This window comes from Myxine glutinosa, chromosome 3 (genome assembly GCF_964187855.1).
Source record: "Myxine glutinosa chromosome 3, kmMyxGlut1.1, whole genome shotgun sequence".
Lineage (NCBI taxonomy): Eukaryota > Metazoa > Chordata > Myxini > Myxiniformes > Myxinidae > Myxine > Myxine glutinosa.
The window spans coordinates 65947630-65972587 of NC_136263.1; the positions used below are offsets into that span (position 1 = coordinate 65947630).

A 24958-nucleotide genomic window follows, 5' to 3' on the forward strand; every position below is an offset into this window, starting at 1 on the left:
CTGCGCGAGGTAAAAATGGCCGATGGCCCGTTCTCATGGCGTAACGGCACTCTGATGATTCTCTCCGGAATCAACCGCAAAACCTGTCACGCAGGTTTATCTGTCACAGCAATGACAACTCTATCGCAGGAATCCCTTTCCCAGGAAACCCAAAGTTCACTCGTGACCCTCGTTCGCCAATCGTTCGCTCCAGACCTCGAAGCAGCTAGGCTTCTTGTCCGACTCACTCGCTCCGCCTGTTTTTCCTCCTCTTCCTCTTCGTCGTCGTCCGGTTCCGGTTTCATTTAAAACATTAACTTTTTTACCTTTTGAAAATAGTAATCTCTATCTCCCTTAAATGACAGCAATAATAGTACATGGATTTTAAAATGTTTACAGTGGATGAAAACCACAACAACAGAAATGACGAATCCGTAACACTTCCCCCCCTCAAGAAAGAAAGTTTGAACATAGTGAAAACTTTCTTTGCAGGCAAAAACTCTTTTAACAAACAAAAGTAAAACTCACACCCAAATGATCAATTCACGTGAGTCACAATAATTAATATTCCCCAAAATAAAGCAACAAAACTTCAAACAACCTACAAAAATTTCCAAAGTTAGTTCACTCTGGACAAAGCACCAGCAACGACATTGTCCCTGCCCTTTACATGCTCAATTTCCAAGTTGAATTCCTGCAAAGCCAAACTCCATCTCATCAACCTCTGATTTTTATTTTTCATTTTTTGAATGAAGGTTAAGAGGTTGTGATCAGTGAATCCAAAGCAAAGCAAATCTATAGCACTTTTTGAAGGAGGCCGAGCTGAGAGCCAGGTTTCATGGTGGTTGGGTGGTGAGACCTTGTAGTATTCACTGCATGGACGCATTTGGGAACGTGGAGTTCACGGGTTAATCCGTGTAGGAATCTTGGCTCGGGTGCTCCTGAGCACTCAGTGCTTCCAACTCTTCTCTTGATCATAAAAATCATAATCACGGTTGTAGAGTCGGGTGCTGTAGTCACGTGAGTAGCGGTCCCCATCTCGGCTACCACCGTAATAGTCATCCCGTCGAGAGTTGCCAAAACTGCGCTGCTGCTGCTGGGAGCCTCCGTAGTAATCACGACTGCGGCCGCCACCAAAACTACTACTCCCACCCCAGGAGTCATAGCCACCCCTGAAACTACCTCCACGTTTTCCTCCTCTGTAGCCCCCTCGACGCCCATGGCCTGCCTTCTCTACTGTTATGGTCCGGCCATCCAAATCCTTGCCATTCAAATCCTTTTCTGCATCTTTGGCGTCCTTTGTGTTTTCAAACGTGACAAAGCCAAACCCTCTCGACTTTTGCGTCTCCCTGTCTTTTATCAGCAGCACTTCCAAGAGTGGTCCATATTTGCCAAAGATAGAGTCCAGAACATCTTCACTTGTGTCAAAGTTCAGTCCACCTACAAAGAGCTTGCCAACATTGCCTCCATCCATGACTTGTGTGTGCTGACACTTAGTTTCAGGGTACTCGACAAGAAGTGACTGTGCAAAGCGTGACGTCAGTACCTTCTCCTTCTCTTCAGAGCGCTTCCTACCCATAGCACGTGTCACTGCACAGGACGGAAAGATACCCGGAATCTCCTGCCCTAACTTTAAAAAAAAAAAAAAAAAACCACCTTTAGAGGCCATTTTTCCCCGCAAAGCGGGGGTTGGCCTTTTTCGGGAACCATGGTTGTTGTTGTTTTTTGGTCCCCTTTTTGAAGCAATGTTTTACGGCCGGATGCCCTTCCTGACGCCAACCCTTTTTGCCGCCTTTAACGACAAACAGGGAATTACCAGTGAACTGGTACTCAATTAGCCGACCTCGGAAGGATGACAGGCTGAGTCAACCCCCCTGGCGTTAATTCAGCGATCGACCGGGATTCGAACCCAGGATCCTAGGATCCTAAGCCGGCACCCTAGCCGCTAGCCCAACACCAGGGTCCTGCCCTAACTGTGCGGTGTTATTTTCCATACTGGGCTTTTCCACCAACATTGGATTACCCGAAACTCGACCACTGGCCAAATCATTCCCGATAATGAAAGAGATGCCCTCTACAGGAAGAGTGGCTTGTAAACCTACGGTGACCGGTCCTGACACCAAATCAGACTTCAAATGGATGGCATGAAGTGGAGCTTTAACACAGCCACCAACCCCCTGTAAAAGAACACTAACACCAGTTGCCGTCTTCTCTGACAATGGCAAAATGCCCTCAAGCATCAAAGATTGATGTGCTCCTGTGTCCCTCAATACCCTAACAGGTCTCTGGTTCGTTAAGTCTCCATCCAGTGACACAAACCCCTCTGAGATAAAAGGTTTGTAACCCTCTTGAACAAGGTCGTTCTGTGATGCCGTAACTTTGGCATGGGAACCTTCACAAGGCACTGTCCTCCAAGGACGATTTCTCGCATTGGCCAATGCATTCGGAGTTGTACTAGTCTGACTCCGCTCCTGATTTTTCCTTTTCAGGGCGTAACATTGGGACATCAAATGCCCAGGTTTCTTGCAAAAGGCGCAAGTAGGCCCGGAGGAAAAACTCGTGGTCTGCCTCGGGCCCCCCGGAAGATAAGTCTGTCTTGGAACTGTAGTCTTCTGATCCCTAAAATTCGTGGTATCAGATTTGTCCCCATAGTCATCTCTCGGCCGCCTCCATGAATATTTGTTCTCCGCCCCTGATTTACCATAACTCCCCTGGCTAACTCTAGGTAGGAAGTTAGGTTTGTGGAACCCCATCCTGTGTGTCAAGGCATAGTCATCTGCCACGGTTGCTGCCTCATACAACTCTGGTATTTTCTTTTCATCCAGATGTACTTTAATGTCCGCGTGGACACACTGTTTGAATTCCTCCACCAAGATAAATTGTCGTAACAGGTTTAAGTCTTTCCCAATCTCCTTCGAGTCACACCACCTATCAAACATGGTTTCCTTCATTCTGGCAAACTCCACATGGGTCTCACTCTTCCTCTTCCTGGCATTCCTGAATTTTTGCCGGTAAGCTTCAGGGACCAATTCATAGGCTTTGAGAATTGTTTTCTTCACTATCTCATAATCTGCACATTGGTCAATCGGTAAAGCCGAATAGATATCTTGAGCTTTACGCACCAAAACACTTTGCACTAACATAGTCCAGGTCCCCACAGGCCATTTTAGCATTTGAGCCACTTTCTCAAAGTGTAAAAAAAACTTGGCTACCTCCTTTTCATTGAAGGGTGGAACCAGCCTCACATGCCTACCAACATCCCAAGTGTTCTGACTAGTTGTTGAACTAACCGGCATGGATACTACTTCTCTCCGTTCTCCCATTAATTCCAGCTCCTTGAGTTTAAGTTCCTTCTGATACTCCATGTCACATTCCTTTAACTCCCTTTCGGCTCTCCTTTCCTCTGCTCTTTCCTCTGCTCTTCTTTCTTCTTCAGCTCTCCTTTCCTCTGCTCTTCTCTCCTCGAGTTCTCGTTCCTGTTCCGCTTTTCTTTCCTCGAGTTCCTTTTCAGCTCTCCTTTCCTCTGCTCTTCTCTCCTCGTGTTCTTTTTTAGCTCTCCTTTCCGCTGCTTTTAACCTTTTCTGGCTCTGCAATTGCATCTCCATTTTCCGGAGCTCCACATTTTCTTTTTCCTCGGGTAACCAATCCAAGGCTACCTCTTTCCATGTTCCTTGTCCCACCAGAGATTCTACCACCAATGTCTGCATCTCTGCTTTCTTCATATTAACTCGGACCTCCAAGTTAAAATATTTGGCCAATATCAAGAGTTCCGATCTTTTTAACGCTTGGAACTGTGCCTCATTAGGGGACGCCGCAAACTTTTCTGGGTCAAACACTATGGTGACTATCAGTTAACACCTGTTAACCTTCACACAAAAAATTGTAATTTTTTTTTTTTTGAAAAATTTGGGAATGTTAGAAAAATTCCAAATTTGGGAAGTTTGGGAATGTTAGGGAATTCTATCCTGGACGAGCCCCCAATTTCTGTTACGTGCTCCTCCCCAAACCCCGGTCACGGTGTACCTCCGGGCCCCGAGAGGAGTCACGGCAGAAAGATGTGTTATTCTGTATGTCAAAGAGCAATGGTGAAACCACACCAATTGTTACCAACCAACCAGTATTGTATTAAGATCACACAAGAATAACAGTACAACAACAATAGTAATCAATTGTATAACCAATATATATTTCCTATAGGTTCGTACAATATAATTCACTGTGCTCCAAGTGAGCGAAAAGAAGAACATTCCCCAATGTCTCTATTCTGGCATCAAGCCAAAGTCGATCCGCTCCAGCGATCGTCAGAACGATGTCGTATCGAGACCAGAATCCCGTTCGGATGACAGTCACAGTCCCGCTGCCAAAGCTGCGCAAAGGCGCCCTCAAGGCGACCGGGAAATCACACCCTCGGGTATGGAGGTTCCACGGCTCCAAATCGGCGAACCGTAGATTTCCCACTCAAAAGCCACGTTACACACACACACCAGATTAATGTCTGAATGTGGTGAAAATGGTTGAAGCAAGATGAAAAACCTTGAGTGAAGCGCAAGTCCTGCGCGAGGTAAAAATGGCCGACGGCCCGTTCTCGTGGCGTAACGGCACTCTCATGATTCTCTCCGGAATCAACCGCAAAACCTGTCACGCAGGTTTATCTGTCACAGCGATGACAACTCTGTCGCAGGAATCCCTTTCCCGGGAAACCCAAAGTTCACTCTTGACCCTCGTTCGTCAATTGTTCGCTCCAGACCTCGAAGCAGCTAGGCTTCTTGTCCGACTCACTCGCTCCGCCTTTTTTTCCTCCTCCTCCTCTTCGTCGTCGTCCGGTTCTGGTTTCATTTAAAACATTAACTTTTTTACCTTTTGAAAATAGTAATCTCTATCTCCCTTAAACGACAACAATAATAGTACATGGAATCAAAAATGTTTACAGTGGATGAAAACCACAACAACGGAAGTGACGAATCCGTAACACTGACGCATGAAAGTCCACCTCAACGAAAGGGTGAAATGCTTATTTGTGCAATAATGAAAGGACACTGAATAAGGAAAAAAAGATATAAAATGTCGTTTCCACCTGATATCCGACCGTCAAATTTTAACAAAATCGGTCCATGCATGTCCAATCAATTGTTGAGGACATGTTCAATATTGGGATTTTTACAACTAAAATGGCCGCCAGCCTACCGGTCGGCCATCTTTGATGAATTGTAAAATAAGGTGAGATGCACATGTATGCCATATTGTACTGTGCTTTTGCCAAGTTTGAACAAAATCAGACGACGCATGTCCGAGAAATGGTTGGGGACACGTTTAACTAAAGAAATGGCCACCATTCGGCCATCTTGGACCTGATCTGGAAAACAAATGATGTGCATATGTGTACCATCATGTATTGTCTTTGTGTAAAGGATGAACGAAATTGGTCCATACATGTCCGATATATGTTTGCAGACGCACTCACAGACAGACGGACGGCCGAAACCCAATCCATAAGCCCTCGTTACAGACTAAGTCCAACAGAGGCTAAAAGACAATCAAAATGTTGTTGTCACTGAATGATGGTTATAGGTTCAGACACATTCATGATAGAGGTTTCAAGTTCACTTATTCACCAGAGTGAAAGGAAGGCTGATATGGAACAAGAAAGCTTTTAATAAATGTACAAACAGTGAAATAAACAGAACAATGGACAACCAGAATGGACAACCAAAAATATAAAATAAAATAACTTTCACACCTCCTGACACTCGCTGTTCCACCACACTTGGGGAAGGTCCACTTGTAGGCCTTTGTTTAAGTCAAACGACCCTACCACATTGAGCACAGAAGTCCTGTTGTCTATTTTCACATTCACAAGTTCGTATCTGGGTGGAGGGTCTCCATTCTCATCGAACCACTGCTCTTCTCCCAAGCTGTTTGTAAACCTCACATTTCTAATGTACAACAGAAGCTGCAGGCAAGAGGCAAATCGACTCATTACTATTGTGCTTGGTATGACAGAAAACTTTTGTGAGTACAGTACAATGGAAATTCGACCAATTACAGGAAATGGCATGTAACATTGAATATGTAATTGCATTACCTTCAGAAAGTATTCACACCCCTTGACTTTTTCACATTTTGTTGTGTTACAGCCCGAATTTAAATTGGATTAAATTTAAATGTTTTGTCACCGATCAACACAATACCCCGCAATGTCAACGTGGAATTTTTTATCGAGAAATTTTAACAGGTTAATGAAAAATGAAGAGCTGAAACGCCTAGAGTCAATAAGTATTCAACCCCTTTGCAATGATACTCCAAATTGAGCTCAGGTGCATCCTCCTTTGATCATCCTTGAGATGTCTCTACAACCTGATTGGAGCCCACCTGTGACCAATTCAATTGATTGGACATGGTTTAGAAAGAAACACACCTTTCTCTATAAGGTCCCACAGCTGACAGTGCATGTCAGAGCAGAAACTCTACCAGGAAGTCCAAGGAACTGGCCGTATAACTCTGAGATAGAATTGTGAGGAGGCATAGATCTAGGGAAGGGTATAAAACAATTTATAGAGTGTTGAAAGTTCCCAATAGCACGGTGAGCTCCATCGTTAGAAAATGGAGAGAATATGGAACTACACAAACTCTTCCTGGTACTGGCGGTCTGAACAAATTGAGCAACAGAGCAAGCACCTTTGTTAGGGAGGTGAACAAGAACCCAATAATCACTGACAGAACTACAGCATTCTTTGGCTGCGGTGGGAGATCTTGCCGGAAGGACAACAGTCTCTGCAACACTTCACAAATATATGCTTTATGGGAGAGTGGCCAGATGGAAGTCACTTCTGAGAAAAAGGCCCATGACAGCACACCTAGAGTTTGCAAAAATGCATCTGAAAGACTCTGAGCATGAGGCAAAATATTATGTGGTGTGAGACAAAATTGGCCACTTTGGCCTGAATACAAAGCACTATGTCTGGCGGAAACGGGGCACAGCTGATCACCCATTTAACACCATCCCGACCATGAAGTATGCTGGTAGCAGCATCATGCTATGGAGATGCTTTTCAGTGGCAGGGACTGGGAGACTTGTAAGGATGGAGGGAATAATGAATGGAGCCAAATACAGGCAAATCTTTGAGGAAAGTCTGCTTCAGAGTACAAAAGACCTCAGACTGCAGCAAAGATTTTCGTTCCAACAGGACAATAACCCAAGCATACAGCCAAAGAAACACTCGGTAGGCTTCAGAACAAAAACGTGAAAGTCCTTGAGTGGCCCGGCCAAAGCCCAGACTTGAATCCCATTGAGAATCTGTGGAAAGACGAAGATTTCTGTTTTGACTCGTTTTGAACCGATGCCAACCCCATCCAACTTGACAGAGCTTGAGCAAATGTACAAGAATGGGAGAAACTGCCCAAATACAGATGTGCAAAGCTGATAGACATACCCAAGAAGGCTCGAAGCTCAAATCGCTGCCAAAGGCACTTCTACGAAGTATTGACTCAGCGGGTTGAAGGAGTTGAATAATTCTCTAAATTAGATATTTCTGTATTGTACGTTTAATTATTATAGATAAATTTCTAAAAGTAAAATTACACTTTGACATTACGGGGTATTATTTGTGGATCAATGACAAAAAAACATCAATTTAACCCATTTGAAATTCACGCTGTAACACAACAAAATGTGAAAAAGTCAAGAGGTGTGAATACTTTCTGAAGGCACTGTATATCACATACAAACATATGCACGTGAGTACACGTCTTCACTGAAAGATGGCAGTTTCAAACATATTCAGGATGGAGGCTTCAAGTTTGCACACACACACACACACACACACACACACACACACACACACACACACACACACACACACACACACACACACACACCAGTGGCCTAAGTTTGCGGACCTTACTCAACTTTCTATCACCCACTCCCACCATCTTCATCCTGTACTGATTTGTTTTTTGCAAATGTCCAGGCTTTCACAGCAAGACACATAAAAGGAGTATACACCAATGTACTCATCACAACTCACCTATGAATTAAGCATGATTATTATTTTTACAGCCAGCACATTTGATAAAGAACGTCGAATCGTACAATAGTCGTTTGGATTATTTAAGCAGATTGGAGACGATGCATTAGTTATACAAGGAAAATCCAGATGCTGTATGTGATGTACCTGCCAGGGCTCAAATCCATAAGGCAAAGCACAGGAACCATTTTCAAAAGGTCCCTGTCCATGACTACAAGCACGCATGTCTCGTAGGGCATAGGCTACCGTGTAGACAGCCAGGTACGTTGTGAATCCATATTGGAATCGAGACACGTCTGTGAACGAGTTGGTGGTCTCTCGCAGGCTTTCGGCCCCAGTACAAGGGGCTCGATCCTCACCGATGGCACCCCATGTACAATTGAAGATCTCAGCCCAGGCATCTAGTGGAAGGAGTCGCTGCGAGTCCTTTTCCGTGGTGAGAATCTTTCCATGTGAGAAGTTCCTTTGAGTTAATGATTGAGGAATAATCTTACTGTCCGTTAAAGGTTGACCTCCTTCTGCACCGAGCTCACTTGTAATTGCCTTCAGGGTGGGCAATTGATCAAGAGAATGAGATTTGTTACTGGAGGCAAGACATGCGGTGACCTCCAGAGATGGAATGGTGTGAGTAATTGCACTCGAGCCATGGAGATCACATTCCTGATTATTTCCTTTCAAGTCATGTTTGCTGTTCAGGAAAAACAATTTTTTTAATCAGCAAAAGCATCATCAGGTGTATCGCTATTATTGCCACATTATTATTGCACCGCACTTGGGGTTTCCAACCTCTCCAGTAGACTTCCATTGAATTGATGCACCGTAGCCATTATTTCGGTCAATGGTAGTTGCCTCGGTAAAAGGCTGCTCAAGAACTCTTTCAGATCTGGCACAAAACCTGTTTTCATCTCAAATCCCAGAGCCCCCTGGTAGACCGATGCATAGCGGGGCATTTTAATGAAGGGAGTGTCAATGAAACCCAGCCATGTCCTGAGGGTCAGATTGTGCCTCAAATACATCTCACCAAAAGGGATTACATCCTTATAATGCCACAGAAGTATAATCACTCGAGCTTTCGTTTCCAAGAGAATTTGTCCTGCAAAAGGACAACAGAAATATAGTAGAGTGATAGAAAATGCGTTTTAAAAATATTTCAACTTCGATATTGTTATGACTTTGAAAATGACTTTATATGAATCATTCAGTGTAAATATTAAAGCTCGTCTTGTGGCCTTCAGAGATACGTGATGTCATCTAGAGTCTAGACTTTCCAAGAAATTTCTGAGCCCATGCATCTGATAGGAGAAGTCACTGCCAGAATGTTGCGTTGCTTTTCTATTTGTATCTCGAACTGTGATTACCCTTTTATTTTTATACAAGATCGAGGCTCGTGTATGAGCTAACATTAATCACATAAAAACAAACTGAGACATAAAACATATGATAAAGGGAGCGGGAGACAAGATGGGGAGAGAGAGGGAAGCACACAAGTACAACAGTAGAGAACAGGGACATCGGGAGATCTGTGGGAGGGAGAGGGCTAGGGGGGATGGGGCATGGGAAGGGCGGGGGGGGGAATGGGGAGTTGCACAAGCTATTACTAAAAGGTGACGCGTCTGTCCATGATGCTTTATTCCAAAGGGGTCTTGCTATCGTAGAATAAAATTTAAAAAATGATACCATTGGAAAGCTAGTAATTGATTTACTTGGTTGGAATACGAAATCAATTTGCTTGGAACAAAAATTAGTGTCTGTTTATTCATAAAAATGCCCGTTTTCAAAGCCCATTTTTCCGGGATGGAAAAAGAAGCAGGACTTGGAACTGTAATGTAGCTGTTCCAAAGGTATGAGACCAGGAATCCTATAGAAATAGATGTTATTCACAGAATACTTAACCTGCGCAGTCAAGTTGGTGTGAGGCAACTCTTCTGTTTTTGAATGTTTTATTTATTTATTTATTTATTGCGATCCCATATGGCTGCCAGACCACGTGAGCGATTAAATCATACATTTATATTCTCTAATATAATTTATATTCTCTCATATAAATTTAAACATATCTTATTCCCCATAGGGAGTTCTTCACACAATGAGCCTCGTTTCAACTTTTTCCATTGAGAGGTTTGGGAGATATAGAGGTGTAACGTATTTCCAAGACGGCGTCCATTCCACGTGACCTATGACGTCATAATTATGAATAAAAAAATTATACCAGGTGGAGGAGCTCCGATGGTACAATTTCGTGTCAATCGGACCAACGGTTGCTGAGAAAATGAATTTTAAAAATTCAGACATGCCACACGTACACCAACAAATGCCTAACCCTGCTTTTCACTTTGCGAGCGCAGCGGAATAAAATGTGATAGACATGAAAGGAGAACACAAAATTATATATAGTAACAATTCTCTCATCAATAGAAAAATATATAATAGTGCACAGAAGGAGTACACAAGCAAAGAACGGCACTCGTAGAGTACATATCTCCACCAGGCTGAACAGTTTACGTTTTATATCCCACTGATAGGCCGGATCTGCATCCAGACCTTTAACCAAAATCTCATAAAATTGTTCTTGTCACCGAACCAATTCATCCACCTAGTTTTGTTACAAGTCATCCACAAAGTTTTGAAGTATCGTGCTATATATTGTTTTTGGCCCCATCTCTTAATAGTGAAGAATAACTTACTCTCGTATCCGGAATTCGGATCTTCAACAAAATCGAATCAATTCTTCCTTGTCACATATGGAAGTCTAAATGGACTTCCTACATATATATATATATACATATATATATATATATATATATATATATATATATATATATATATATATATATATATTGTTACGGTACGCGGTTAAAGATGGTATGTTTGCCGAGCGGAGGCTCCGCGACCGAACAGTGCTTCCCTGACTAAAACCCGATTCACCCCAAACTTTGGCCGTATCGCGCCGCAGCTACTCAATATGGAAACCTCTAAAGCGACCGAACGAGAATGAAGAAGAAGAAGAAGTACGGAGGAATAACAGGATTTATTAAGTATTTTCACAAGCCAAAGCAACGAGAGCAGTCGGTTATATACAGAAAATGGAAGGAGTAGACACACAGTGAAATCATTAGCTTACCTATTCAAGCTTAATTAATAAACCCCAGGACAACATTAAAGACAGACGGACGATCACACTTACACGGGGAAATGCAGGCAGGAAGGAATGGCTTGGAGATGGGTGGCTTTCAGAGGCAAGGAAGGTTCAGCGGGTGCTGGGCACGGTCGGGCCAGAAGGCACCGCCGTCCAGAAGCCGAGCTTTGGTCCCAAACTGCGCGGGCGAAGTTCCTTTCTCTGTACTGCTGCCTCGTGCGCTCCTTGCGTTGCCCCGGTCCGTTTCTCCTGCAGCGCGGCACGTCTCACGGCGGCTCGGTCACACCTGCTCGTCTCCAGCGCATCTCCTGGACCCAGAACTCATCCCTTCTCTCCTTATCTCCTTTTTGGGAGCATCCCGCAGCGGGTTATATAGGCCCCGCCCTTCACCCTTTTCGAACCTTCCCCAAACGTTCTCTCTCCGCCCCCTCAAGCCAAACCCCTCGTTCTGGGTTGGATGAGCGGGGCCGACTTACTCCTCCCCTCTATGACGAGGTGGAGACCCGCCTTTCTTCTTCGGCGTTACCTCGTGCGTAATGGAATCAACTGCTGCAAAGTGGACGGCAGATGAAAATGCAGCAAAGTGCAAACCTGGCACTTGGAAGCTGCCATGGGGCGTCGGAGGGCCTACTCTTATTTAATTCGGTGCAATGAAGAGTCAAACTAGTGGGAAACACATCCTTAGCCTACACAGAGAATAAGGGACTAACTATTTAAAAGGATATATCGTGTCCTGTGTGTAGGTTTATGGAATTAACTAAGAGGACGAGCTGCGACCATTCTTTACATTACGAGGGTGTTACACACAACAAAACCATACTTTTCACATTCGTTACACTTTCTCAAAATTGTTACACTTCTCAAATCCGTTACACTTCTCAAATCCGTTACAATATATATATATATATATATATATTGTTACGCCCCCCCCCCCCTTACCTCTGGTCTCGGTGGACCTCCGAACCCCGAGAGGGTCCCCGGCAGAAAGATGTGTTATCCCTGGTTGAAACCCAGCAAATAACGTCCCTCAATGGAACCAGCAAATGAAACAGCCGAACCAATGATGCAACCACACCAAGTTAAAAGCAAACCAGTCAATATTATAAATCACACACAAAGAGCCATACAGCAATGGGGCAATCACCCCTACTTTCAAATCTTACGATAATATCCTTGTCAAGCCCCCTTAACCCCACTCACGGCACCTCCCCCAATGTCTCTGCTCCCCTCCAAGGCGAAGTCCCAATGTCTCTGTGCGCTCCCGCGATCAGGGAGTCGAGGCCCGGTGGTCAATTGAGGCGTGGACGAGCGAGACGACCCCGAGGTCACGGGCTCAGCCCCCAGCAGCACAGCGGTGGCGAGGAACCTCACAAAGCTGCGCTCCGACGTACATGTTGCGGTTCAACCCGCGAGCCTCCGTATAATTCTCACGTGTCCCTTTCTGGCACAGCCGTTCCCGGCAATCCAGCCAGGGAATAATGCTCAGCCGACACGACGAAAGCCTGTTCCCTGCAGGGTGCTCGCATGGCCAAAATGGCGGACGGCTTTCACTCCAACCCGGGTTCTCAAGGCCTGGATCCTCCGGGACCTCAATGAGAGTACCCGGCGACACAGGCTCCCCGCACTCCGGCGATATTTCTTATCGACCGAACTTCCTTTCAAGGACGCAAGGTTCCCTCACACTGTACGTCGAGCGCTCGGCCCGGAGCCTCCACCACCACCTCTTTTTCCGATCTCCTCCCACTTCCTTTTCTTCGCTCCACCTCTTCCGGTCTCGATCCGGATTTCCGGCCACATTTTACCAGGAGCGCTTTTAAATCTTTTACTCACAACAACCCTTTCCCTTAAGTCACAATAAGCATAATATTTAGAATACTTCGAACCAGCAACAATACTCATTACTCATAACAACAATCATTAAGGCGAAGTCCGTAACAATATACATATATATAGTATATATATTGTAACGATTTTGAGAAGTGTAACGGGTTTTGAGAAGTGTAACGGGTTTTGAGGAGTGTAACAATTTTGGAGGAAGGGTAACGGATGTGAAGAGTATGGTTTTGGTATGGTAACATCCTGGTAATGTAAATAATGGTCGCAGCCGTCCTCCTAATTAATTTCATAGAACATACACGCAGGTCACGATATATCTTTTAAATAGTGTATTTCCTTATTCCATGTAGGCTAAGTATGTGTTTTCCACTAGATTGACTTTGCATTGTATCAAACAAAATAAGCGTAGGCCCTTCCAATTTCCCCAAAAAACCTCCCTTCCATTTGCCTTCCGCATTTTGGTCGGTTTTTCTCTTCAACCACCATTGGCCACGAGGTAAGGTTGGAGAAGAAAGGCGTGTCTCCACCTCGTCAGAAGAGGGCAGGAGTGAACCGGCCCTAACAGCCAATCAACACCGCGGTGAGTGACCCGGTAGGCGTGCCCTCGGAGCCGGCGGCTTAATTCCGCCGGAGGTGATAAAAGCGACTGTAAGGGACTGCTTTGCGAGATGACTGGAGATGAGCTGGAGAGGAGCAACGAGGCTGCACCAAGGAGAGGCCTTGAGAGATACGCTGGGGGATGACCTGGAAGAGGAGCGCAATCCACCGCAAGCCCTACCTACCTGCCTGCAATATCCCCTGTCGTTGGAGAGACGCGCTGAACGGAGGGAGACGGCTCCACCCCAGGAAGAGGAGCAGGTGTGCCGAGCCAGCGCGTGACGGCCGCGGATACGCGACGGAGGTTTTCCCGCCAAAACCGCGAGGGGTTGAAAGCTGCTGCCTCCGACCTTGCCTTCCTCTCAAGCAATCAACCTCGAGCCATTACCTGCCTGCAATATCCACCGTGTGAGTGTGAACGTCCTGTCCTACTCGTTTGTCTTGGGGATTAAGTAAATGAAATAGAATAAGTTAACAATGCACTGTGTGACTGCTCTTTTCCATCTATTGCTGTAAATAATATTGGTCGCTCTAAAATATTGCTTGTGTGTGTATAATAAATCTGTTCTTCCTCCAAACTCTGTCTTTCTTCTCTCTTCTTCTCTTTCGGTCGCTTTAGAGGTTTCCCAATTGAATATCTGTAGCGCGATTAGTCAACGTTCGGTTGGAATCGGGTTCTAATCGGGGAGTAACTGTTCGGACGCGGTTAAATACACCACCGCTCGGTAAAATAACATCCAAAAACCGTGTCCGTAACAATTGGTTGTCAGGAGGTGGGATTCGAACCTGGGACTAAATTTATTTAGCCCAAATTTTGGACACCAATTGTGTTAGTCCGTAACAATTGGTGTCGAGGAGTTGGATTCGAACCTGGGACTAAATTTGTTAGGCCCAAAGTTTAAAAAAAATTTTTGGTCAAAATTACGAGCTGCCGAAATTGTGTTGTTTTATAAAACCCGAATTTTGAGATCGCGCCATGGACAATCAAGGCGATCGGATGTCGGTGGGGGAAATAGACGGGGTAGAATCGACCCAGGACCTCGGGGAAATGTAAGTGGGGAAAATGGTGGAGGAGAGTAAAGAAGGTGTGGTTGAGGGGGTATCAGGTGCACAAGATGGCGTCCTCGCGCACATGGTTGTTGCGGCACCAAATTTAGTCGCGGCAGTCGAGCCCGCAGTGCCAATGGACTTTTGCCTATTTATGACGCATTTCATGGCATCTATGAAGGGTGACAGTAGGGGATTGGATGCAATGATGGCTACCCAGGGAATCGACATGAAAAAAAGGAGGAAGGAAGCAAAGGACAACCCGGAGGGATATCGGGAGCAAATAAACGACAGCATAAAAAAAATGGGGGAGTTCGTAGATGGCATGGGAGGCGGGAGAGGCACATCGGTGCACGACGAGGTAAAGCGGGTCGAAAAGCGCTGGTTGAGCGAAGCGGAGGAAAGCACGGGTACAATGACGGGGGTAGAAATCGCGACACGGGGTTTAGAAAAGCCGGCGACCGCTGAGGTAGAGGAGGGTGTTTTGTTAGAGCCAGCGGTCGCCGAGGTTAATAAAGAAAAAGCAGTAGCGGGAATAATTAAAATTGAAGAGATGACGGAGGTAGCCCGGGAATTGCAGGGAGAAATGGATTATGTACAAGGTCTGTGTTCAAATCATGATGTGATGCTCACTAACCAAATAAAGAGTTTGCAGGTGGCAAAGGAGGGGCGGAGACGAAGTACGGAGGTGAGTGGCAATGTATATGATGTGAGGAAAGCTTCAGTCGGCTTGGGGATTGGTTTGGATCCGGGTGTTCGTGAAAGGCCGTTGGTGAAGTGTGTGACAGGTCAGGTGTGCGAAAAAAGAGGTGTGCGAGAATGTCCGACCATGGGGTGTGTGAGGAAAAAGTGCACGCCGAGGAGTGAGTGTGCCGTCAGGAGTGAGCCGGTTGAAGCGCGTGTGCGAGGGGGTACATGGAAGCGCGGTGTGGTGAGTGTTACGGAGGAAGTAACGAGAGAGTGTACACCTGTGGTGAGTGTTACGGAGGAAGTAACGAGAGAGTGTACACCTGTGGTGAGTGTTACAGAGGATGTAACGAGGAAGTGTACGTCTGTGGTGAGTGTTACGGAGGAAGTAACGAGAGAGTGTACACCTGTGGTGAGTGTTACGGAGGAAGTAACGAGAGAGTGTACACCTGTGGTGAGTGTTACAGAGGATGTAACGAGAAAGTGTACGTCTGTGGTGAGTGTTACAGAGGAAGTAACGAGAGAGTGTACACCTGTGGTGAGTGTTACGAAGGAAGTAACGAGAGAGTGTACACCTGTGGTGAGTGTTACGGAGGAAGTAACGAGAGTGTACACCTGTGGTGAGTGTTACGGAGGAAGTAACGAGAGAGTGTACACCTGTGGTGAGTGTTACAGAGGATGTAACGAGAAAGTGTACGTCTGTGGTGAGTGTTACAGAGGGTGTAACGGGAGAGTGTGCGCGAGAGGTATGGTGTGTAACAGGGAGAGCGTTGGTGGAATGTACGAACGGCGTTGGAACGCCAGGTTTTGTGAGGGTGAAAGGGGTAGCGTATGCTTGTAAGCATGCAAGTAAACTTAGTAAAGCATCGACGGTAACCAGGTTAGCGGTTAGGGCGACGGATAGCCGATGCGAGCGCTCGGTGCGAGGGGGGGTGCTTTGTTGGGTGCGAGGCCCGGCGCGGGTCGATGCTGCGTCGCTTCTCTTCGAAGCGTCGTTGCCGATTCGGGCTTGGCCCCGCCCCGCACGGTCGAGTCCGGGCTTTGCCGGGCGAGGCGACCGGTCCGGTTCGAGGGCGAGTGGGAGGAGGCGGAACGGTGCCCCCTCGTGGGGACGGGGTTCCGACCGGGGGAGATTGAGCCATCGGGCCCGGGACCGCAAGGTGCCGCGCCGAGATGGTGCGTGGAGCCTCGGTCCAACCAAACCACCTCCCTTGAACCGAAAGCCGGACGGATTCAACCTGCAGGCAACCAAACCACCCGAATTCATTGCTCGGCTTTACGAAGCCGAGTTTAATGATGTCATGACGCACCGAGGCTAGGATATAGCGGACTGTGATGATGGTGATCGTGATAGTGAATTGATACGAAATTTCGAAAAGTGAGTAGAATTGGCAGTAAATGAAAATTTTTTGAATTGGTTGGCATTTGGACGAGCAAAATTTATAGTGAGAGACCCCCGATGTGGTGGGATGGCAAATCCACCATCCCTCACAGACGTGGGGGCAAAGGAGCAATAGCTTATGGGGTTTATGGCAGTGAAAACTAGCCCGGGTGGGTTAGGTTATATTGATAGGGCCCTAGAAGATGACATTAGGTGACGTTAAGGTTAGTTAGTGACTGATACCTGTAGTGGGGACGCAGGTAGATTAGTGTGGATTATAATGACGTGGGAGCGCAATAGTTTAAAGGGACGACTGGGAAGCGCAAGTTTCAGAGGGGAGTAGTTAGCTGAGATGATGCCGTGTGTGTGAGGATTGAACAGGTGAGAATGGAACAGGTGTGATTGCACAGGTGTGCAACTGAACAGGTGTGTGGAGCAGTGTATGAGGGAGTAGTGGTGATTGCGTGTTGTGTTGACCAAATGGTCCAGGAAGAAAGGAGGGTGCAGGTGGCACCAGGTGAGATTGCACAGGTGTGCAACGACAGGTGAATGGAGGACAGGTGTATGGAATAAATGGTATGGAGTATTGGCCAATGGATGGTCGTGGAGTGGGTATGGTGGAAATTGTGGAGTGGAGTGGATGGTGCGAAGGTGTGAATGGGGGAAGAGTGGACCCCCATCACGGATACCCGGGGCGGGTAGTGAAGTGTTAGGTAGAGGGTACAGGTAAATTGTGGTTGGATATTGGCATCTGTGGTGCGGGTGACAGAATGGTATGTGGATGGGTGCGGTGGTGTTGTGGAAATGGCTGGGCGTGTAGCCTGTTAGTGTGTGTAGTTGGTTTGGGCACTCCACCACTGTAAGGATGTCGGCCAGGTGAGGCCGCAGGTGGGCTCTGGGAGCCGGTAGTAGTTGTTGTGGATGGGGCCCGAGGATCCGGAGGACGGACCCGGGTAGCCCAGTGCCAGAGGGCACCATGGGGTGACAGAGCCAGGAGAGGGGCTGTCCCCAGGTAGTTAGGTTAGGGTGAGGAGCTAGGTAAGCTCGGGTGGCAACTACAGTGGTGGAGGTGTGCAGGTGGGTAGACCTGTTGGGAGAGGTACACGTCGCAGCCCAGAAATTGTGCTAGAGCACCGGGAGATGAATCGGGGGAGTGAGACCCCAAATTGAGGAGCACCACAGTTTGGCCAATGGGAATTGGTTATTAGAACCCATAGTGTAAGTTGGCCAATGAATTGGCAGGGAAAGACCCCGGGTAGTGTAAAGTGTGTTAAAGTCATTTAGAGGATAGTTAGGATGAAGGATCTCCTCGCACCATCTGCATCCACTCACCTGAGGTGACAGGTACTCCACACCATGCCATGTTTTGATTATTTTTTATGATGCAAATGTTTGGATTGTGAGACGCATCATGACGTGGGTGTGACATTGTGCTTTGATGTTCCATCTCTGCCTCCTTATGAGGATTGATGATGAATTTGATGATGGCAAATTTTGAAGTAGAGGGATTGTGGTGACGAATTTGGTATAAGGGAAATATGGGGAAGACGTGACAGTAGTGACGAATTTGTAAATGGGTAGATTTTGTAAATATGGGGTAAGAGCAAGGGTAGTGTAGGTGACAGGGGGGTGACGTACGGTAGGGACGAGCTTTCTCACTTCGCCCTCCGTACGCATTTCACCTTGCATTGCCTTGTTTGACGTGTACCCTTGTGACCTTACCCCTCGCTCAATTGTCTTTCTTTTGTCTCCCACATGACCTGTGCGCCATTGGGTGCCGAGGGGAGCGTGCGTGAGGTGGCCATTGTGCGCCCGAGATTCCCAGAACCAGCACGCATTGCGTTGATGTACCACTTTATGGACCGCTGTTCGGCGGCCAAGTACCACTTGATGGACCCCAGGTTCTGGGGCAGAGCACCTCTGTTGGAGACCGGCCATAGTGGCCAGGGAATCTTGCTTGCGGACCTCGGTAAGGTGGCACCTATGCCAAACAGGTGGACCACCCTTAGTTGGCCCCTGAGGCCCTAAATAATAATAAAAAACGAACACAAGTTGTGCTTTTTATTATGTCCAAATAGGCCGCATGAAGCCAGAAGACGTCAGGAAGAACATCGGCCCAGCAGACAAGGGGAAGACCACCACCAGTTGTTTGGTTGTGTTTATTATGAACCATGGTGACTGCGCACCGAGTGGTGCTTTGTGGTGCTTGTGGTGCTTTTGGGTGCTTTGGTGGTATTGGTACTGGTGCATCGATGCAATGCGTGCTGTCTCCTCCCTCCCAACAGGAATTTCTTTCTCTTGTTCCCTAAAAAGAAAAGAAAAAACACACAGGTCCTGGGTTGCGTTGTAAATAAGAAATCACGTCATTGTAAATAATGCTCCCCACCGTAAATGTATAGTTTCAGAATAATTCCGTAATTCGGTTAGCTGTGGGCTTGAGTCTGTTAGACAGGATGCAATGCAATAGGGGGACATACTTATTTGTGTTTTAAAATTGTCACACTCAGGGTCAGGTTAATTGTAGAGGGAATTACACCTACATGTCACACTCAGTTAAGTCTAGTAGGCCCGAGGACGTGCCTGAAGAAAGGAGGGTGCAGTGTAACGATTTTGAGAAGTGTAACGGGTTTTGAGAAGTGTAACGGGTTTTGAGGAGTGTAACAATTTTGGAGGAAGGGTAACGGATGTGAAGAGTATGGTTTTGGTATGGTAACATCCTGGTAATGTAAATAATGGTCGCAGCCGTCCTCCTAATTAATTTCATAGAACATACACGCAGGTCACGATATATCTTTTAAATAGTGTATTTCCTTATTCCATGTAGGCTAAGTATGTGTTTTCCACTAGATTGACTTTGCATTGTATCAAACAAAATAAGCGTAGGCCCTTCCAATTTCCCCAAAAAACCTCCCTTCCATTTGCCTTCCGCATTTTGGTCGGTTTTTCTCTTCAACCACCATTGGCCACGAGGTAAGGTTGGAGAAGAAAGGCGTGTCTCCACCTCGTCAGAAGAGGGCAGGAGTGAACCGGCCCTAACAGCCAATCAACACCGCGGTGAGTGACCCGGTAGGCGTGCCCTCGGAGCCGGCGGCTTAATTCCGCCGGAGGTGATAAAAGCGACTGTAAGGGACTGCTTTGCGAGATGACTGGAGATGAGCTGGAGAGGAGCAACGAGGCTGCACCAAGGAGAGGCCTTGAGAGATACGCTGGGGGATGACCTGGAAGAGGAGCGCAATCCACCGCAAGCCCTACCTACCTGCCTGCAATATCCCCTGTCGTTGGAGAGACGCGCTGAACGGAGGGAGACGGCTCCACCCCAGGAAGAGGAGCAGGTGTGCCGAGCCAGCGCGTGACGGCCGCGGATACGCGACGGAGGTTTTCCCGCCAAAACCGCGAGGGGTTGAAAGCTGCTGCCTCCGACCTTGCCTTCCTCTCAAGCAATCAACCTCGAGCCATTACCTGCCTGCAATATCCACCGTGTGAGTGTGAACGTCCTGTCCTACTCGTTTGTCTTGGGGATTAAGTAAATGAAATAGAATAAGTTAACAATGCACTGTGTGACTGCTCTTTTCCATCTATTGCTGTAAATAATATTGGTCGCTCTAAAATATTGCTTGTGTGTGTATAATAAATCTGTTCTTCCTCCAAACTCTGTCTTTCTTCTCTCTTCTTCTCTTTCGGTCGCTTAGAGGTTTCCCAATTGAATATCTGTAGCGCGATTAGTCAACGTTCGGTTGGAATCGGGTTCTAATCGGGGAGTAACTGTTCGGACGCGGTTAAATACACCACCGCTCGGTAAAATAACATCCAAAAACCGTGTCCGTAACAATATATATATATATATATATATATATATATATATATATATATATATATATATATATATATATATATATATATATATATATATACAGTATATATATATATATATATATATATACAGTATATATATATATATATATATATATATATATATATATATATATATATATATATATATATATATATATATATATATATATATACAGACTTGGCATTTAATATGGAATCTTATTTTTGTGGGGGTGACCTTACTTTTCAAGATGACTTAGAACCAAAAGTGCATTGGAATTATGTTGAAATTATTCTAGATTTTGTTAATGTGACCTTGAAAAGAAACAAAAACCACATTTGACATTTCGAAGCAAATAAATTGATCCTTGAAAGTGATGTAAACTGATATCGAACTCAATTCACGGACAGTACTGTGTTAAACTTCTGTGCGTTTTCCAGAAGTATCTCTTTATTTTGCACATTAGCCAAAAAATTTTTTAACAAAAACAAAAGTTAAATTACGACTGGGATTACGGACAGTAAAATTACAGTTCAGTACTTTGTGTAACCCCCACGAGCATTCAGGAGAGCACGTACACGTTGAGGCATGCTGTTCATGAGATTTGCCCAGGTTTGGACAGGAATCGCTTGCCATGCAGTTACAATAGCCTGCTGCAATTCACGCACAGAGGCAGGCTGCTGGTCCAAGTTGTCGATTTGACGCGTTAATTCTGCCGACAAGTTCTCTATCGGATTCATATCCGGGGACATGGCAGGCCACTCCATATGCTCTACACCACGGTCAGCAAGAAAGTGTTGGATCACGCGAGCACGATGAGGCCATGCATTGTCATCTTGGAAGGCAAAGTTTCCTCGAAAGGCTGCAAGAACAAATGGAAGCAATGTTTCTTCCAGAATGGCCCTGTGCTTGAACTGGTTCAGGTTTCCATTCATAAGTAATTGGCCATTCGAAGTTAAGTAATTGTTCCAATTTGTATTTTCGTTATAACTGTATTTCTTTTATGGTGTATGTACGTATATTGTCCCGTCAAAGATTTTCGGTGCAAATCTTTCATACCTGTATTGAAAATCGTGTTAATTCGTGTCGTCTTGAGGTCTTGTACAGTGTACACTGTACAACCTTGAGGCTTTGTTTTTCTCTCAGCGCCTGTCGTTTGTGATCCAATAACTTTCGTTCTCTGTTTTCGCAGTCTTTCCACCCCAAAGCCTACTTCCTTATGTAAATCTCAACTCAAAAAAACAAAAAAAAAAGACATTACCTTCTCTGTGCTCATTCGTTTATTCATTCTTATTCGTTCGTTCGTTCTTCGACCACGTGTTTCTCCCCCATTTCCCCAGATAGATTGTCAAATTTCAACTCGTTATTTTATCGTCCATGCGATATTGTTTGATTATAGTTAGTTTTGGTTTGAATTTCCTGTAACTCGTATTTAATTAATCGTGTTCTGCTCCTCGTGTGTGGCCTTGTAGTTGTACCCCCGTCGGTGTTTTATTAACTCAAGCGTGTTTTGCTTGGCTCTTGGTTTTTTCCCTTCTACCCCGAACATAATACTGTCTAACGTTCTAAATCCCCACCCCCCCCCCCCCCCAAAAAAAACAAAAAAACCAAAAACATTTATTTTATTTTCTCCACGTGTACTGTTGTCTCATCCTGTATTTTCTGTCCAGGTGTGCTGTTCGCCCCACCCCCATTATCTCCTTGCCATCCACCGTTTGCCCTGTTCACGTGACTCGTGGTGTCCCTCTCGGCTCTCCCCCCGTTGGTATTTTTGTGCATATAAGATTGTTCATAGTTCTGTTTAAATATTATTTAAATATGTTTAACCTTTCCCCTTCTGTTTTTTATTCAGTGGTATATTACAACACGCTGTTTTTCTTCCTATTTAAAAGGCTTTTCTCAATTTCCTCTCCAACTCATTCCACTTCAAAAAAAAGAAATTCAATATCTTATACGTCTCCCTCACTACATGGTCTAAATTCACATTCATTCCATCCCTCCTCCATCGTTCTGAATCGGATTGCTAACTTGAAAATCACAACAAACCCAATTTGTTATCAATGTTCGTCTTTCATTAATCATCCACTTTCTAAACTCCCTCTTGCCCCTCCCATCCAAATCCCCCCCCTTGCACCTACACTCCGAAACTTCCCCCTTGCCCCTCCACTCTTAAACTCCCCCCTTGCCCCTCCACTCCTGAACTCCCCCCTTGCCCTTCCCCTCCTAAACTTCCCCTTTGCCCCTCCCCTCCTAATCCCCCCCCCTTGCCCCTCCACTCCTGATCTCCCCCCTTTCCCCTTCCCTCCAAAACTCCCCCCTTGCCCCTCCCCTCCTAAACTCCCCCCTCACTCCTCCCCTTCAAAACTCCCCCCCAATCCCTCCCTTTCAATTCTCCCCCCATACCATTCCTCTCCAATTCTCTCTCCTCCCCCCTCCTCCTCCAAGCTGCCTCCTCCCCACTTCGTCTCCCTTCTATCTCATACCTCCACCCCCCCAAACCTTCTACTTTCCTCGGCCCCCCCTCAAACAACCCCTCACTGTGCCGCATCCCTTCACCATCAAACCTTTCATCCTCCTCATCCTTCCCTTTCTTGGAACTCTTCTGCAACATCTGAAACACTATCAACTGCTCTCCCTACCTCCCCCTCTCATCCTTCATCTTACCCTACTCCTCCCCTCCCCTGTCCTGTACCCGATGCTCCCCCTCTCTCTTCATTAACGGTATGGACCTCAAACATCCGGGGCCTTCGCTCAAACCTGACTGATCTCTCCATACAGGTTGCTTCTGACAATCCAGACTTGATCTGCTTAACAGAGACTTTCCTCCTTCAAGATGTCTCTGATTCCTTAATATCTCTTCCTGGTTACTCCCTCCTCCGGTATGATAGACCTGAGCCTCGGCCTGGTGGTGGGGTGGCTATCTTTGTCAAAAACTCTCTTCCTCACTCTCCTTGCACTGCTCTCTTTCCTCCTCACCCGCAGGAGTACCTCTGGTTACGGCTTCCTCTCCGCTCCCACCTTTTGTTCATATGTGTTCTGTACCGTCCCCCAAACAGTGATGACTCCATCTACATTTCAATGTCTGACAACATGGACCAACTTCTATCCACTCATCCCAACTCTCTCTTCCTCATATGTGGTGACTTCAACTGTCATCATGCCACCTGGATGGGTGTGGGTTCCTCTCTCACTAGTCATGGCACCTCAGCAAAGGACTTCTGTGACTCACTGGGATTGACACAATCTGTCAATTTCCCGACCCGGATCTCAGCCAATGGAGTATCTTCTCTTCTAGACTTGGTTATGACAAACTTCCCTGCTAATGTCTGCTGCTCTTCTTCTGCTCCAATCGGTTCTTCTGATCATGTGCTTGTCAAAGTGGACATCTCTCTGGCCATTCTCAGAGAGCCTCCTCAGCGTCGACGAGTCTGGCATTTCACTCAGGCCGACTGGGACGGTCTTCAAGCAGCCATCAATCGTCTGGATTGGTCTCCCATCTCCACTGCCTCTGACATCAATTCTTCCTGGGAATTCTTCCAAAGCAAACTGATCTCTCTCATGCACAGATTTATCCCATCTCGCCTTCAATTGTCTTACCCTTCCTCCCGTCCATGGTACACTGAATCTTGTGGTGAGGCAGTTGCCCTGAAACAACTTGCCTTTGCCTCTTGGAAGGCTAATCCAACTGAAGGAAATCTCAGTTCCTTCCACCAAGCTCGGAACAAGTGTGTGTCTACCCTCAGGAGTGCCAGGAAGCACTATCTCTCCTCACTCAAGAATGAACTCTCAAACCTGTCTCCTTCCTCCAAATCCTGGTGGCGTCTGGTCAAATCCGTTTCTGGTGTTTGTTCCCCCTCCATCCCCTCCCTTACCTCAAATGGCCACACAGTTGACATCGCACGTGACAAAGCCGAATGCCTCAACTCTGTGTTCGCCTCAAAATCCTTAGTCCCAAACCCATCTCTCTCTGTTCCCACCTTTCCCAGTCGAACCCAACTGCTCCTGGACTCTGTGTCCTTCTCTCCTGACAAGGTGGAGGAGTTTTTGTCAAACCTCGACTCTGATTCTGCAACTGGACCAGACGGCATCAGCCCACGGGTCCTAAAATCCTGCTCTGCCGCTCTATCTCACCCTCTCTCTGTTCTTTTCACCCTATCTTTTGCTCAAGGTCATCTGCCAGCATCCTGGAAATCAGCTAACATTACCGCTTTACACAAAAAAGGTGCAAAAACAGATCCTTGCAACTACAGACCAATCAGCCTGCTCCCAATTATCAGCAAAGTCATGGAATCCATCATTGCTTCGGATATGAAATCTTTCCACTTCTCCAATGGCTTGATCTCTGATCATCAATTTGGTTTCAGACCAGGTCACTCTACTCTGGACATGCTGCTTCTGCTGTCTCAACAATGGATGGAGGTCCTCAATGCCAAACAGGA

At 46.2% G+C, this 24958-nt stretch overlaps 1 protein-coding gene across 4 annotated transcripts in view; it reads right to left on the bottom strand.

The window, feature by feature from the left end:
- Nucleotides 1–24958, bottom strand: part of LOC137423493 (extracellular calcium-sensing receptor-like) — a 65981-nt gene that overhangs the window by 10401 nt on the left and 30622 nt on the right. For 3 of the 4 annotated variants that reach the window (XM_068110727.2, XM_078774153.1, XM_068110726.2), the window contains exon 3: nucleotides 5717–5929. The exons of the other annotated variant lie outside the window; for it this stretch is intronic. In XM_068110727.2, the coding sequence (XP_067966828.2) occupies nucleotides 5717–5929 (213 nt within the window). The remainder of the gene's footprint in view (nucleotides 1–5716; nucleotides 5930–24958) is intronic. 4 annotated transcript variants of the gene reach the window in all.